This window comes from Gorilla gorilla, chromosome 2 (genome assembly GCF_029281585.2).
Source record: "Gorilla gorilla gorilla isolate KB3781 chromosome 2, NHGRI_mGorGor1-v2.1_pri, whole genome shotgun sequence".
In the NCBI taxonomy this organism is placed as follows: domain Eukaryota; kingdom Metazoa; phylum Chordata; class Mammalia; order Primates; family Hominidae; genus Gorilla; species Gorilla gorilla.
Window position 1 is genome coordinate 36,540,407 of NC_086017.1, and position 13,343 is coordinate 36,553,749.

The 13,343-nt window shown below is 39.9% G+C and overlaps 1 protein-coding gene across 3 annotated transcripts in view; it reads left to right on the forward strand.

Annotated features, from left to right (window-relative positions):
- LRRC3B (leucine rich repeat containing 3B) overlaps positions 1 to 12,389 on the forward strand; it is a 93,527-nt gene extending 81,138 nt beyond the window's left edge. For all 3 annotated transcript variants that reach the window (XM_004033760.4, XM_055383165.2, XM_019022898.3), the window contains exon 2: positions 4,580 to 12,389. In XM_004033760.4, coding sequence (XP_004033808.1) covers positions 4,740 to 5,519 — 780 coding nt within the window. In that variant the 5' untranslated portion in view covers positions 4,580 to 4,739 and the 3' untranslated portion in view covers positions 5,520 to 12,389. The remainder of the gene's footprint in view (positions 1 to 4,579) is intronic.
- Positions 12,390 to 13,343: the final 954 nt, after the last annotated feature.

Below are 13,343 nucleotides of genomic sequence, written 5' to 3' on the forward strand. Positions count from 1 at the left end.
AGGGTTAATAAAAGCTTTTGGGTTAGAATCTCTGAATGTTCCTATCAATCATTTAATGATGAAAAGAAAGAAATAAGCAGAAAGACAGTTGTTAATCAGCTACTGAATGGCCTGTCTTCTCAGTGAATGAACACCCTGTTAAATGCACTGGTTTTTTTCTTCTGGAAATGGTATTTGATGGTTGCCACCCAATCCCAGAATTAACTGCTGATGCGCAGAAACCTGGATGGCAAGAAAATATGAGTGAAATATGAGTCTGGATAAAGTAATTCTCCTTTGGGGTGCAGTGCATACTTAAACACCACATCCAGAAATATTACGGCTTCTGCTTGACCCAGATGTAGTTAAAGGGAATGAGTAGATGGGGACAGGGTAGTCCAGTGAGTGGAGATTTGCAGAGGGGGAGTTAGGAGGGAGGAAAGATGGTGTTTAACTTGGTCCATCTTATTCCTTATCAGAAAGACAGGCAGTATTGCTGTTGCTGTTTTTGCCATTACCAGTGTGACCCCAGGCCCTTCTTTATGTTCTAACCACTCATTCTGAAGTTAGTAGGAAGGCACTCTTCTTGCCCAGCAGCATAGCTTGTTTACTGCTTTGAGTTTGTGTGTAGTTGTGATTCAATCAGAGCAGGAGGGAGTTTTAGGCTTCCAAGCTTTTTAGCCCTGTATTCTGCTGGATGATAACCAATGTCAGAAGAATATCCACCTCTTTTTCTCTGAGGCACATGTCCTCCTACCTTCCTTTTCCAACAGCCACTGTTGACCTAGCTAGTAATATAAAGCAATGTCAAACTGATAATCCCTTTGGAAACTACAGAACCAGTATCATAGAGTGGAGAGCAGCTCTTCCATCCTCCCTGGTGAAGATGACCTTGACTTGATACCTTTGGCTTTGCTGTCTACATCCTGGACATCTAAGTCTTTTTGCACTGCTAAAGCAATAGAAATTTATTTCTTACAGTTCTGGAGCCTGCAAAGCTCAAAATCAAGGTGCCAGAAGATTTGGTTTCTGGTGAGATCCTGTTTCTTGGCTTATTGATGGCTCTCTTCTCTCTGTTTCTTCACATGGCAGAAGGGATGAGAGAATTCTCTGGGGCCTCTTTTATAAGGGCACTAACTCCATTCATGATGGCTCTGCTTTCATGACCTAATCACTTCTCAAAGGCCCCACCTCCAAATATCCTAATACTGGGGATTAGATTTAGATATAGATATCAGAATATGTGAAGGACCCACATATTCAAACCACAGCAGCATCCCAGGGCTCAGCTCTCTACATCCTGCATCTTTTGTCACTTTATTCTGGCTGGGGGTGATGGCTCTAGAGGCTGAGTCACAGTAGCTCAGCAATATAGCCAATCCCAGAAAATTTTATTCTCTTTTTATCAAACATAATAGAGAGAAAATGAAATACTTAGCTCAAGTCCAACTCCTCTGAAAGCAAGGGGTGCTCTGTATTTGTACTCCTAACAAGCATTACCTCCAGTTCACAGGTAGACCATCTGGGATATGATGGATTCCATCTCAAGAAAGACTGCAATCTGAGTAGACAACTCAACCTGTGTCCTAAACATTTCTTATCTGTGACCATGACCATTGGACTGATCATTCTGGAGAAACCCTGATTATGGAGAAACCCTAAGTGTAGAGAAGCCTGCTGAGGAAGAGTTCCATTCTTCTTTCCATCTCCTAGGAGCCTGAACATATATGACTTTTCCAAAGTCCACTATGTTGCCATATAAGACCAGTAGACATTTGATGAGCCAATGTTTATGTTTAAAATATTTATAAAAATAATTGCCATGGAGAAGGAAAAGCATACCTAGACTCTTCAATATTTTGTTGCTTTATTCATATAACATATTTATTTAGTCCTCACTATATGCCAAGCACTATGCTGGGTGTCGGGAATGTATCCGAGACTAATAATAGTAACTAACTATGGCTAAAAAGCATTGAACTTTTACTACCAATTTCATACTGTGCTAAGTGCTTTACATGGATTACTTCATATAACCCTCAAATCAACCTTGTAATTAGGTGCTTTTATAATCTTTATACAAAGATAAAGAGAATGAGGTTTAGAGAGGTTGCATAAGTTCCCCTAAGAACACCACTACTAATAAGAATTAAACCTGGAATACGGGCCGGGTGCAGTGGCTCACACCTGTAATCCTAGCACTTTGGGAGGCCGAGGCAGGTAGATCACTTAAGGTCAGGAGTTCAAGACCAGCCTGGCCAACACGGTGAAACCCTGTCTCTACTAAAAATACAAAAAAAAAAAAAAGCTGGGCGTGGTGGTGTGTGCCTGTAGTTCCAGATACTCGGGAGGCTGGGGTGGGAGAATTGCTGGAACCTGGCAGGCGGACATTTGCAGTGAGCCGAGATCACACCACTGCTCTGCAGCCTGGTCAACAGAGCAAGACTCCCTCCATCTCAAAAAATAAAAATAAAATAATAAATAAATAAAGCTGATATACAAACTCAGTGTACTTTTTAATTGCTTACTGTTGCCTCTGCAAGAGGCAGAAGCAAGCCTCTGCCATCATGGAGCTTGTACTCTGAATAGAGAACACTTCTTTTCTATGCCAAACTCCTTTAATGAATCCCAAGAGAAATATGAAATGTCCTCCAGAAAAGGCTTCTCATCTTTCAGCATGTTTTAGGCTGGTTGCATATACTCAATGGATGGAAATCACTTGGCTGATGTGGACTCCCTTTATTTTCTTCAATTACATTAATTTCTTCTATCTCCTGTGTTTTTCTCATGCCCTCTTCCTAGAATTTGTTGCCTTGTCCTTCTACTCCTCTGTCTCCTCTCTTCCCTTCCACACCTGTTTATTTTTTTTTTCTTTCCCATCTAGATTCCTAGAGTCCCCAAGTGCCATGCAATACAGTTTTGAAGGGAAACATGAAAGGGAGGACACTTTCATTGCCAATGAAATGATCTGTTGATGGAGGGCTTAGTAAGCTTAGGGTCTCTCTTCAGCATTCTCTGGTATTTAAGGGACTCAGTTTTCCAAAAGCACGTCTGCTCCATTCTGCTGTTGCTAATCTCATTTTTTCCATGATTAACAATCCAGATCATTATGTTTTCAGCTCACATTAATCTTCTCTTCTGTGAGTTTGGTAACATTTGGAGTCATTTCCCTTTGTATTTATCCATCTGGGATCTTCATAAAAGACAAGTTTTCAGAAAGTCATTAGTTGCTCATGCAGAAAGTTGTTTGTTGTCCACTGCTGTAAGAGGAATGAATGCTCTTCTTGTTTCTTAGATCCTGGGAGGGAATCTTCTAAGTCAGGCATGGGTTCCCTACAAAATGCAGAGGTACCCCTCACTTGAGCTCCATGGGGTCCTCAACTTGGAACAGTATTCATAGCATAAAAGATAGGGCTGCAACATAACAGCATCAGAAATCACAATAAGCAATACTTGCTGGATACTTATAGAGTAGATGAGACTAGAAGAGAGTGTGTGGATAGTGGAAAGAGTTTTGGTATTAATGAGTCAGAACAAAGACTTTGGCTTGAGTCCTGTCTCTACACCTCAATCTGTTTGACCTTGGGTAAGTAACCTCATCTCTCTGGGATCCACTTGTCTCCTCTGTGAACTGGTCCCAAAGATGTGTGCTTTCTTCTCTATATTAAAGGGTAATTTTGAGAGTTAACTTATATTCTTATCTCTGCTCTCTGCTTTCGAGTAAGTTTCATAACTTTGTTCATCACTTAATTTTGCAATTTCTGTAGCCCCTGCCAACACTAACAGTATATGTATGCAACATGCAACATATGGAGAGTGAAGTCTATTGGGGAAGTCTTCAAAGACAGTATTTCTTAATTCTCTTGTTATATAAAAAAGTCATGTAGGTCTGTGCCATATTTAAGCATTTATTGGGAAGGGGATATGGTCCTTAGAAAAGAGAGAGAGAGGATCCTCTGGAAATTCAGTTAAAAGCATCCTCCCAGGTATAATGTACTTTAAAGAGGTCACAAGGAAGGCAACTATCCTGGAGGTTCTTGGTTGTTAGCCTCTAGCAATATTTTGTTGGAATGCATTTATTATTTTCTTAATTCAAGTAAGATGTTTCTTTAGAGACAATATTCCCAATTGGGCATCCATTCAAAAGCCATGACAGATATCCCTGTCTATAGTCATTAACCATGAAATACTGGTATTATTTCTCATCGCTGCCCAAGTGCAGGACTAAATTACATTAATGCATCTGTTAGCTCAGAAAGGGTGAGAGACATAATTAAATTTTATTTCTGTAGAATTCGAAGGGGTCCAGGATGTGGAGAGCAGCAGAGAAATAGGGAGTATTTGTTCTCATTCTATCCAACTGAAAACCAGGCAACAGAATTCAGAAATATCTTCATATGTTCACAGTTGTCTCCCCCAGCACCTGGGATTTGAACAGTTGACTCCCATTTCGCAGATAACTCCCAGTGGCATTGATGGAAATTACCTGCATAACTAACCCCCCTGCTCAAGCAGAATGCCAGACACCTGAGAACACCCTTAATTACAATGCACCTCCCTTTGCAGAGGAACTAATTGCATCTGTTTCTCTTTCCTTTAGGTGCCCAAGCAAGGAAAGAAATAATGAAGAGACACATGTGTTAGCTGCAGCCTTTTGAACCACGCAAGAAGGAAATCAATAGTGTGGACAGGGCTGGAACCATTACCACGCTTGTTGGAGTAAATGAGGAATGGGCTCGTGATTATGCTGACATTCCAGCATGAAGCTGGTAGACCTGTGGTTAACCCGTTCCCTCTCCATGTGTCTCCTCCTACAAAGTTTTGTTCTTATGATACTGTGCTTTCATTCTGCCAGTATGTGTCCCAAGGGCTGTCTTTGTTCTTCCTCTGGGGGTTTAAATGTCACGTGTAGCAATGCAAATCTCAAGGAAATACCTAGAGATCTTCCTCCTGAAACAGTCTTACTGTATCTGGACTCCAATCAGATCACATCTATTCCCAATGAAATTTTTAAGGACCTCCATCAACTGAGAGTTCTCAACCTGTCCAAAAATGGCATTGAGTTTATTGATGAGCATGCCTTCAAAGGAGTAGCTGAAACCTTGCAGACTCTGGACTTGTCCGACAATCGGATTCAAAGCGTGCACAAAAATGCCTTCAATAACCTGAAGGCCAGGGCCAGAATTGCCAACAACCCCTGGCACTGCGACTGTACTCTACAGCAAGTTCTGAGGAGCATGGCGTCCAATCATGAGACAGCCCACAACGTGATCTGTAAAACGTCCGTGTTGGATGAACATGCTGGCAGACCATTCCTCAATGCTGCCAACGACGCTGACCTTTGTAACCTCCCTAAAAAAACTACCGATTATGCCATGCTGGTCACCATGTTTGGCTGGTTCACTATGGTGATCTCATATGTGGTATATTATGTGAGGCAAAATCAGGAGGATGCCCGGAGACACCTCGAATACTTGAAATCCCTGCCAAGCAGGCAAAAGAAAGCAGATGAACCTGATGATATTAGCACTGTGGTATAGTGTCCAAACTGACTGGCATTGAGAAAGAAAGTAGTTTGCGATTGCAGTAGAAATAAGTGGTTTACTTCTCCCATCCATTGTAAACATTTGAAACTTTGTATTTCAGTTTCTTTTGAATTATGCCACTGCTGAACTTTTAACAAACACTACAACATAAATAATTTGAGTTTAGGTGATCCACCCCTTAATTGTACCCCCGATGGTATATTTCTGAGTAAGCTACTATCTGAACATTAGTTAGATCCATCTCACTATTTAATAATGAAATTTATTTTTTTAATTTAAAAGCAAATAAAAGCTTAACTTTGAACCGTGGAAAACAGAGTGACTTATTGGTCAAGAAAACAGTATAGTCATTCTACTTGCTCTAAAGAAAAACAGACAACCTTTATGAACTCAAAGAACTATCACAATGAAAAAATGTGTTATTAAGCCCTACTGTACACTGGGGAGCCATAGCTGAATTACTGGCCGAGTTAAGTGTCTGTCAGACTCTAAAATACTGAGCTTTACTAGGTGGTTATACACAAGTGTGGCATCCTTCAGAGGCTTAAGTCAGGATGCCTTTTGGCATTTACTCTTCAAAAATAGATATAATTAGCTATTGAATCCAAATACTTATTGTACCTTTGCTCTATGCTGGACAAAATGGAAAAGAAAAAGACAGCACATAGCCTGTACTCAAGATTACTTTCTGGTGGAGTGAGGTGTGTGTGACAAATACAGAAATGGTTATGCTAGGGAGGAAGGTCCTCGTAATCATGTAGCATCAACAGGGTGCAAGCACTGTGAGAGGCATTTTTATGCTATTATTGTGTCTGTCTGTAAACTCTCACAACAAGAGAAGAAAGTGACAGCTGCTCTATTTACATAGGAAAAAACTTCAAGTAAGAGAGGTTCATTGAGTTGCCAGGTAGAAAGTATTAGAACTTAAATTTGAATCAGATCTTTCTGTCTCCAAAGAAAGGTCTTCACATTACATTCCTACTGAGTTGGTTTATAGTTATAATTTTCTGTTAAAAAAAGCACCTAGGTTAAGTACACAGTTCTATGAGTTTTAAAATATATATATACTCCTGGCATCTGTCATACAATCAAGATATTGTGTCCTTGTCATTGGCCAGAGATAGGAGAAAGCACATTTGGTTCTTGAGAGTAGGGAATTGTGTGGAAGTAAGTTATTGGTTTTAAGGTACCATTACAGATAATCTTTAAAACTTGGGTGGGATCTCTTAAGGTGATGATGTAGACAAGGAAGATAGAAGAAGCAGAGGGAGCAGAGGGATACCGTATAGGGAGGTGTTTGGGATGAAGGAGTCCATGCAAAGAAGTGAGAAACAAGGCTGGAACTATATAGTAGAGATCTCAGTTCCAGACTAAGGAATAATAGAACTGATGGCATTTATGGAACACTTACTATGCACCAAGTACTTTCTTTGGAGTATCTTAATGAATCCTTACAAACTCCCCTATGAGACAGTCTTTTGTGAATGAGAATCAGAGACACAGGAGTTAAGTAATTAATACAGTTTGTAAGCATAGCAGGCATTGAAACCCAGTCTGTCAACTCCAGAACCTATGAACCTTTTATCCACTGTGCTGCCTTATGGTCATCAACTTTACTACCTAAAGTTGCTGATTCCTCAAACCTAGAGTTTTGCAGCCTCCTACATGATGGTTTTATTTTTCAAATAGCACAAAAATAGCCCTTTGTGAGATTTATGTAGGTAAGAGGGAACCTCTGCCATTTTGAGACACTTAGCCTTCTCCAACCCAAGTTAGGGTATCTTTGGGCCTAATATTTCTGCTCTCGGAAAGCCCTAGAGGTCCTAGGCAGCAATAGTCTCTTTAAATGTTTATTTATTGCAAGGGACAATCAGGGTCAGCTAATCCAGGACCTGTGGCGAGGCATGCAGAGCACTGTGGCCAGGCCCTGCTCATGGTACACACACCCCAGGGCCATGGGCTTTTCACCCCAACCCCACCAAACTTGCTAAAAGTGTTAGATCTAGTCTAGAAGCCTGAGGTAACTCCTAGATGTAAAATTCAGGATACAGGCCCAAGAATTCCTGCATCCCAGCAAGAAGGAAGCCAGACGGTCTGCTTTTACGAACTGAATTGAGAATTCACCTTTCCAGTGAGACTGAAGCTTTGCTGAAGATTTATCGCCCCCTGGAGGACAATAGTATAATGTATCTCTTCAGGTACTCTAGAAAAGATGCCCAACTGAACTGAAATACACATATTTTTTCCTAAAGAATAGGAAAATCAAGCCTTTGCTAAGACAACCCTTTAAAAAGGTAAATTAATTGTATTTATTTGAGTGTATGAGTCACGTTCATTTTAGAAATTTCACAATTTCTAAATAAGATAATCCATTCCAGGCTGCTTCTTCCAAAATAATCTTTGTCTTCACTAATGGGAGCTTATTTTCCCAATGGTCAATTGTATTATTCAAGTAAAAGTACTCGTAAAGCAAAAATCTCTGAAAAGTTTTGTAAGCATAGTTATATCCTTGTTCAGATGCAGGAAAGTTAAATTTCCACATATTCACTTTGAAATTCTCCATATACATAGAGCTGAGAGGTGTGTCATAGGTTAATAATTCTCCTGCCTGAATTCTATGTGTAGATTTTTAGTTAACAGCACCTTAAGTGCTTTTTTTTTAAAAAAAAAAAAAAAAAGAGCCTTTAAGTTCGGTTGCCATGAATCATGTATAGGCCATTGGAGGAGAAAATTAATTCTTTTGTTTGTTTCTTTATTTTAAAATAAATACCAGGCTATGGCACCCATTTGTGATCAGAATTGAGAAGAAGCGCTCTTCCTGCCAGCTTGTGGGAATGCTGTGTCTCCCAAGGCCAATAGTATATGCTGCCAATGAGTGAAAAGAACTAAGACTCAAGTCTGCACAGAAAAAGGCCCAACATGCATGCTTCAGTTTTGATCCCAGCTTGGCCCTTAATTTTCCAAACCCTTGCAGATGGAGAGCTACCTATTTTGGGACTGTAAGGTTTTTGAAATTAACTGTCAACTCATTATCCAAGGCACATACTATCTTACCTCTATCTTACCTTCTAAATATTTTAAATAACGCTTCTTTTCTCAGCCTTCTCTTTTGGCATCTCTTTCTTAACCCCAACCTTTTAAATTCAGAAATACCTAGGAATTTTACTCTAATCTTTGAAAATGTGCTTATCTTTGAAGCAAGGAAAATCAGAAAACATGCCAACCCAACTGGAACATTTTTAACAAAGTAATGAAAAGTTATGTAATGGAAGATTTAGCTTTCAAGAACACTTTGGCAAATTGTAATGCAATGATATACAAAAATCTGCCAGGTACGCATTGTTCTTTTTTATGTCCTTCTCTGATTCTTTACAATAACTCTTGTCCTGACACCAACAAACATCAGGCAGTCTCAGATGTGGGTAGGTTTTTCTTATTGGCTTAATACTTTCAATTCGTATAGTAAGTTCTCTCATCTATCTGGCAGAGGCAGGAAGTGGAAAATTCTGCTTTATTAAATGTTTTTGTTACTACAGCTAGGTGAATTCCTAGATTGTTAGGGCTGGGAGAGTCTTAGGGATGAGCTTACCTACTTATTTTACAGGTGTTGAAATTGAAACCCTTGCAGGCCTGCAGATTAGCACCCGTGTCCTCACGTTCCCCAACCAGTATCCCTTAAAGTACCCTAATTTCCTCTCTTGATAAATTGTTTCCCAATCAACAAAGAAACAATAACATAACAATATACACCATGAAAATGTCACTGGCCATCAGCAAGTTTCCTTGAGAATTCAAAAGGCATGTAAGGCTCCCACATTGTCACAGAGTCATAGTAAAGAAAATTTATGATTCCAAAAACCCTCATGTTCTTTCAAGATAGGATGAGGAGATCAGTTTGCCTTTTAAAATAGACCCCAGATAACATGCTCCATGTTGAGCATGACCTGGCTTCCCAGTGGAGAGATGGAGAAAATAATCCTGGTGCAAGTTGCTGGAGAGGGAGAGTTGATTAGCATTTGTTTCCTTGAGTAACAACATAAACCACAAGTGATCGAGTGCATCCCTGCTTGGCAGGAGGAGAATGACTGTTCATAAATGATGCCCTTCTCCATTTCCAGAGCTCTTGTCAGCTTGGCTTCTCAAAGTGGTATCACTCATCTGTCAAGTTGATTGGGTCTGACCCAGACAAAGCAAACCAGAGGCAACTCAATTACCACACATTTGTAAATGTCCTGTCCAACTCATTCCAAAGTCCAAATAGGTGAATCAGAATTCGCAAAAAAAAAAAAGGAAGATCTGCATTCCTCATCCCACATTTGCCCACACTCATGATATGGATGGTCCCAAATGTGCCAAATGACTTAGTGGGCTACATACCCTCAGCCAGGGGCACTCCTCAAGGTCCAAGACTTTTTCATCCAACTCAGGGAAATTATGCTGTAGAGGCCACAAGGTGAACATAGAGTCTCATGGTTTCATTGGTGGATGACAGTAAAAAGGAAAGCCACTAGTTTTATGGCTATAATCTCTTCAATAGGAAAAGAACCAGAAGCTAGTGAGGATCACTTAAGAACCATGTGTGTGAGTGTGTGTGTGTGAGTGTGTGTGTCTGCATGCACATTGGGGTAACATGGAATTGGGTTCTGAAAACATCAGGAAAACAGATGCTGGAAACATTGAAAACAAAGTGTACCTGCCAAATTTGGCCTAGGGATGGCCTAAGTTTCAGGTTTCTGGGGAAATTACTAGATATATTTTTAAGGCTGTCTCCAAGTTGAGTGCAAACATTTACACTTGTCACTCACTAGTGGCAACTGAGTTGATCAATTTCATAAGTTGTATTTTTCTTTGGCTGGAAAATGTTCTGCATTTTGCTCACCATTTACAAAAAAGAATCGACGTATTTTTTTTCTTTCCCTGTAGATGTCCAGGCATCCAAATGGCAGGAGTTCTCTGGATCTGACCTCAAAAGCTAGGCCTGAAATGAATACATTGTGGGTCTCTCTGGGGTTGGAACCAAAACCTCATTTTTTTTTGTTTTATTCTTTTTATTTTTATTTTCTTACAAAGAAGAGTTTGTAAAACAAAAGGCAATCTGAAATCTGGCTGTTGGTCCAAGCATTAACAAGCAATCTGTTGTGCTAATGACAGCGACTGTTGAATAGATTTCCAAAGAAAATGACCTGTGGGGAGTACGATGAGGTTAATTCACAGAAAGCCGGCTTCCTTGGGATTGTCTGCATTTCTTCTGAAGGAAAATGTCTGAAAGATGCTGGTCTTCCCTCAAAGTCTTTCATTCCCACAGACAGCCCTACGAGTTCTTGGGCTCCCACAGGAGCCAACTGCTGTGACAAGAGGTGAATGAGATATGAGAAAGGAAGAAGAAAATCTTGGAAAAGTGTTGCCTGGAGTAAGTCTTTAGGAGGACAAACAGGACTGACTTAAACTGATATTTTCAGCACTTCACCATTAACAAGACTTTTTATATTCACGTGAACTGAGGAATCCTGTGCATAAGCCACAGATAAAGAATCTCTTATCAAATAATTCCACCTTTCCCTAACAATGGTTATCATTTATTTGGCATAGTGCAAGATTCTGTTCCCATCTTTCCTAGTTCTCACAACATTTATTATCAAGTAGATATTATTTTTCTCATTTTACTGATGAGGAAACTAAAACTTAGAAAGCATCCTGCAAGAGCAGAGCCAGGTAGCTATCTGCAAAGCCCATTGCTCCACCAATGTCACATTGCCTAGTCCTTTCGTTTTATGAAGTCTCATCTTAAGACATGATAAGTGGAGGAGGATAGGGAAAGACATTTTTCTTAATTTGCACAAGAGGGAAGTGAGGTTCTAAAGAACAAAGCAAGTCTTAGCTCACTCAGCTAGTTAGCAGAGCTTGGTGTTTGGAGACCACTATGGTTTATCCCTTTTTTATACCCATCCCTTTAGGCCCAGCTCTGAAATCCCACATACACCTAAAGTAAACCAGGCTCCTGGATGGGGCAGATGTACATATAGTTTTCAATCATGGGAATGATGACTTTTATTTCAAAGTTGCTCATGGGATGGTGGGGATGTTGAGGAGGGTGGTGTCACTGGCAGCCACATCTGCCTTCAGTCCTACCATCTGCATGTACACCAGCCAAATTCCAACTGGCACCTCCTGCCTCCACTTGCCTGAGGGTTTTCTGTGGCCACCATGGCACATTTTGCCACTTACATAGCAGGTTTGGAATGCTGGCGAGTTGCACCTTTCAGGTGCAATCCTCAACCGATGACTACTAAGAACTTGGTGTATAAACACCCAGACCCCTCACTCTTGGAAGCATACATTCTACCCCATGTTGCAGAGTTTCCCCAGCAGAATGAAGCTCAACTCATACATCAAAATAATGGGCTTTGTGAGGGATGAATTCTTGCTGTCTTTCTTCCCTTGTCTCACTTTTCTACTTCCCTTTTGGTGTTTCCCAAATAAACCTTTGGGAAACACTTCCTAAATAAACTCTTCGCATTCAAATTTCATCTCATTGCCCACTTTTCGGGAAAACCCAACCTAAGTCACCTGAATATACCCTACATCAATACTTTCCAAACCTGGCTAATGATCAGACAGACTGAGAAAGTCTTTGAAAAATATAAGTATGAATGCGTTACCCAGATCTACTGAACTAAGATCTCTGGAGGTTGGGTTCACGCCTCTGTCTTTTCTGTTAATCTCCCTTCTTCTGAAGATTTAGTGATTAGTCAGGATACCAACACTGACCCATAAAGCATCCTGCACTAGAAATTTTTTCTGGAACATTGCACTTGGCAAAACTTTGCTGCCATAAAAAAAAAAAAAAAGTGAACTCTGTTCCTTCGGGAAGAGTGAGTGTCATGTGAGCCCATAATAATGTTCCCTGTTTTGCCTTACATCCTAGGAATATCATAAGAAAAACAAATCTATGCTTCAGATATACAACCTCACAGCCCATCTAGCTGTAGCCCAATTTCCTCTACTTTTGGCTATTTCGTTTAAGTCATTAGTTATTCTGATTATTTTAAATTTGTTATTTGTATGTTCCCATTTTATTATAAGTATTTACCATCTCTCAAATCCTTTATGTAATGAAATAAAGAAGAAAATGACATTTATTTGCTGTCTTTTACATTTCTCTCAAATTTATAGATAGTTCCCAGACTCATTTAATATTCTATATTGCTCAAGTTCTGATTTCTTATAATTTGTTTCCTCAAACTTGGTTTCATGTTCCAGAAATATTGGATATCCATTTATCCTTTGCTATGAAACTATGCCTTGATCACCAAGATTCAAGATCAGACACAAGTCTCACAATCTCACAGCCCCCCAGTAGCTTTTGCTTATTTGATCCCCATTCACCTTGGAAGGAGGCAGGTAGAGTGGATGAGAGCATTATTTTTCAAATGAGGGAACTGAGACCCAGAGATGCTAAGTTACTTGCCCAAGGTGTTCCCTGGTAAGAGAGCTGGGACTTACAGAAAATTTAGTTGACACCAAAGCTCATGTTCCATCCACTTTTCACTTATGAGGCATGAACACCTTTGGAGAGGCATCAGGCAATTGCAAGAAGAAGAGTAATGATCTGGCTTGAGCAGCTTCTTGGTTTTCTTTGGAGTGAAAAAGGCCCATATTTATCTCTTTACTCAGATTTGGAAGATTATCTTATCACTGTTGCTATTGTTATAAGAGAATGAATAATATCTTAGTTGCTTTATTGTTTCATTTTGTCAATTTGTGCTTCCCAACTGATGCTATATATGACGGGCTGAATTATGACAAAAAGTAACATGT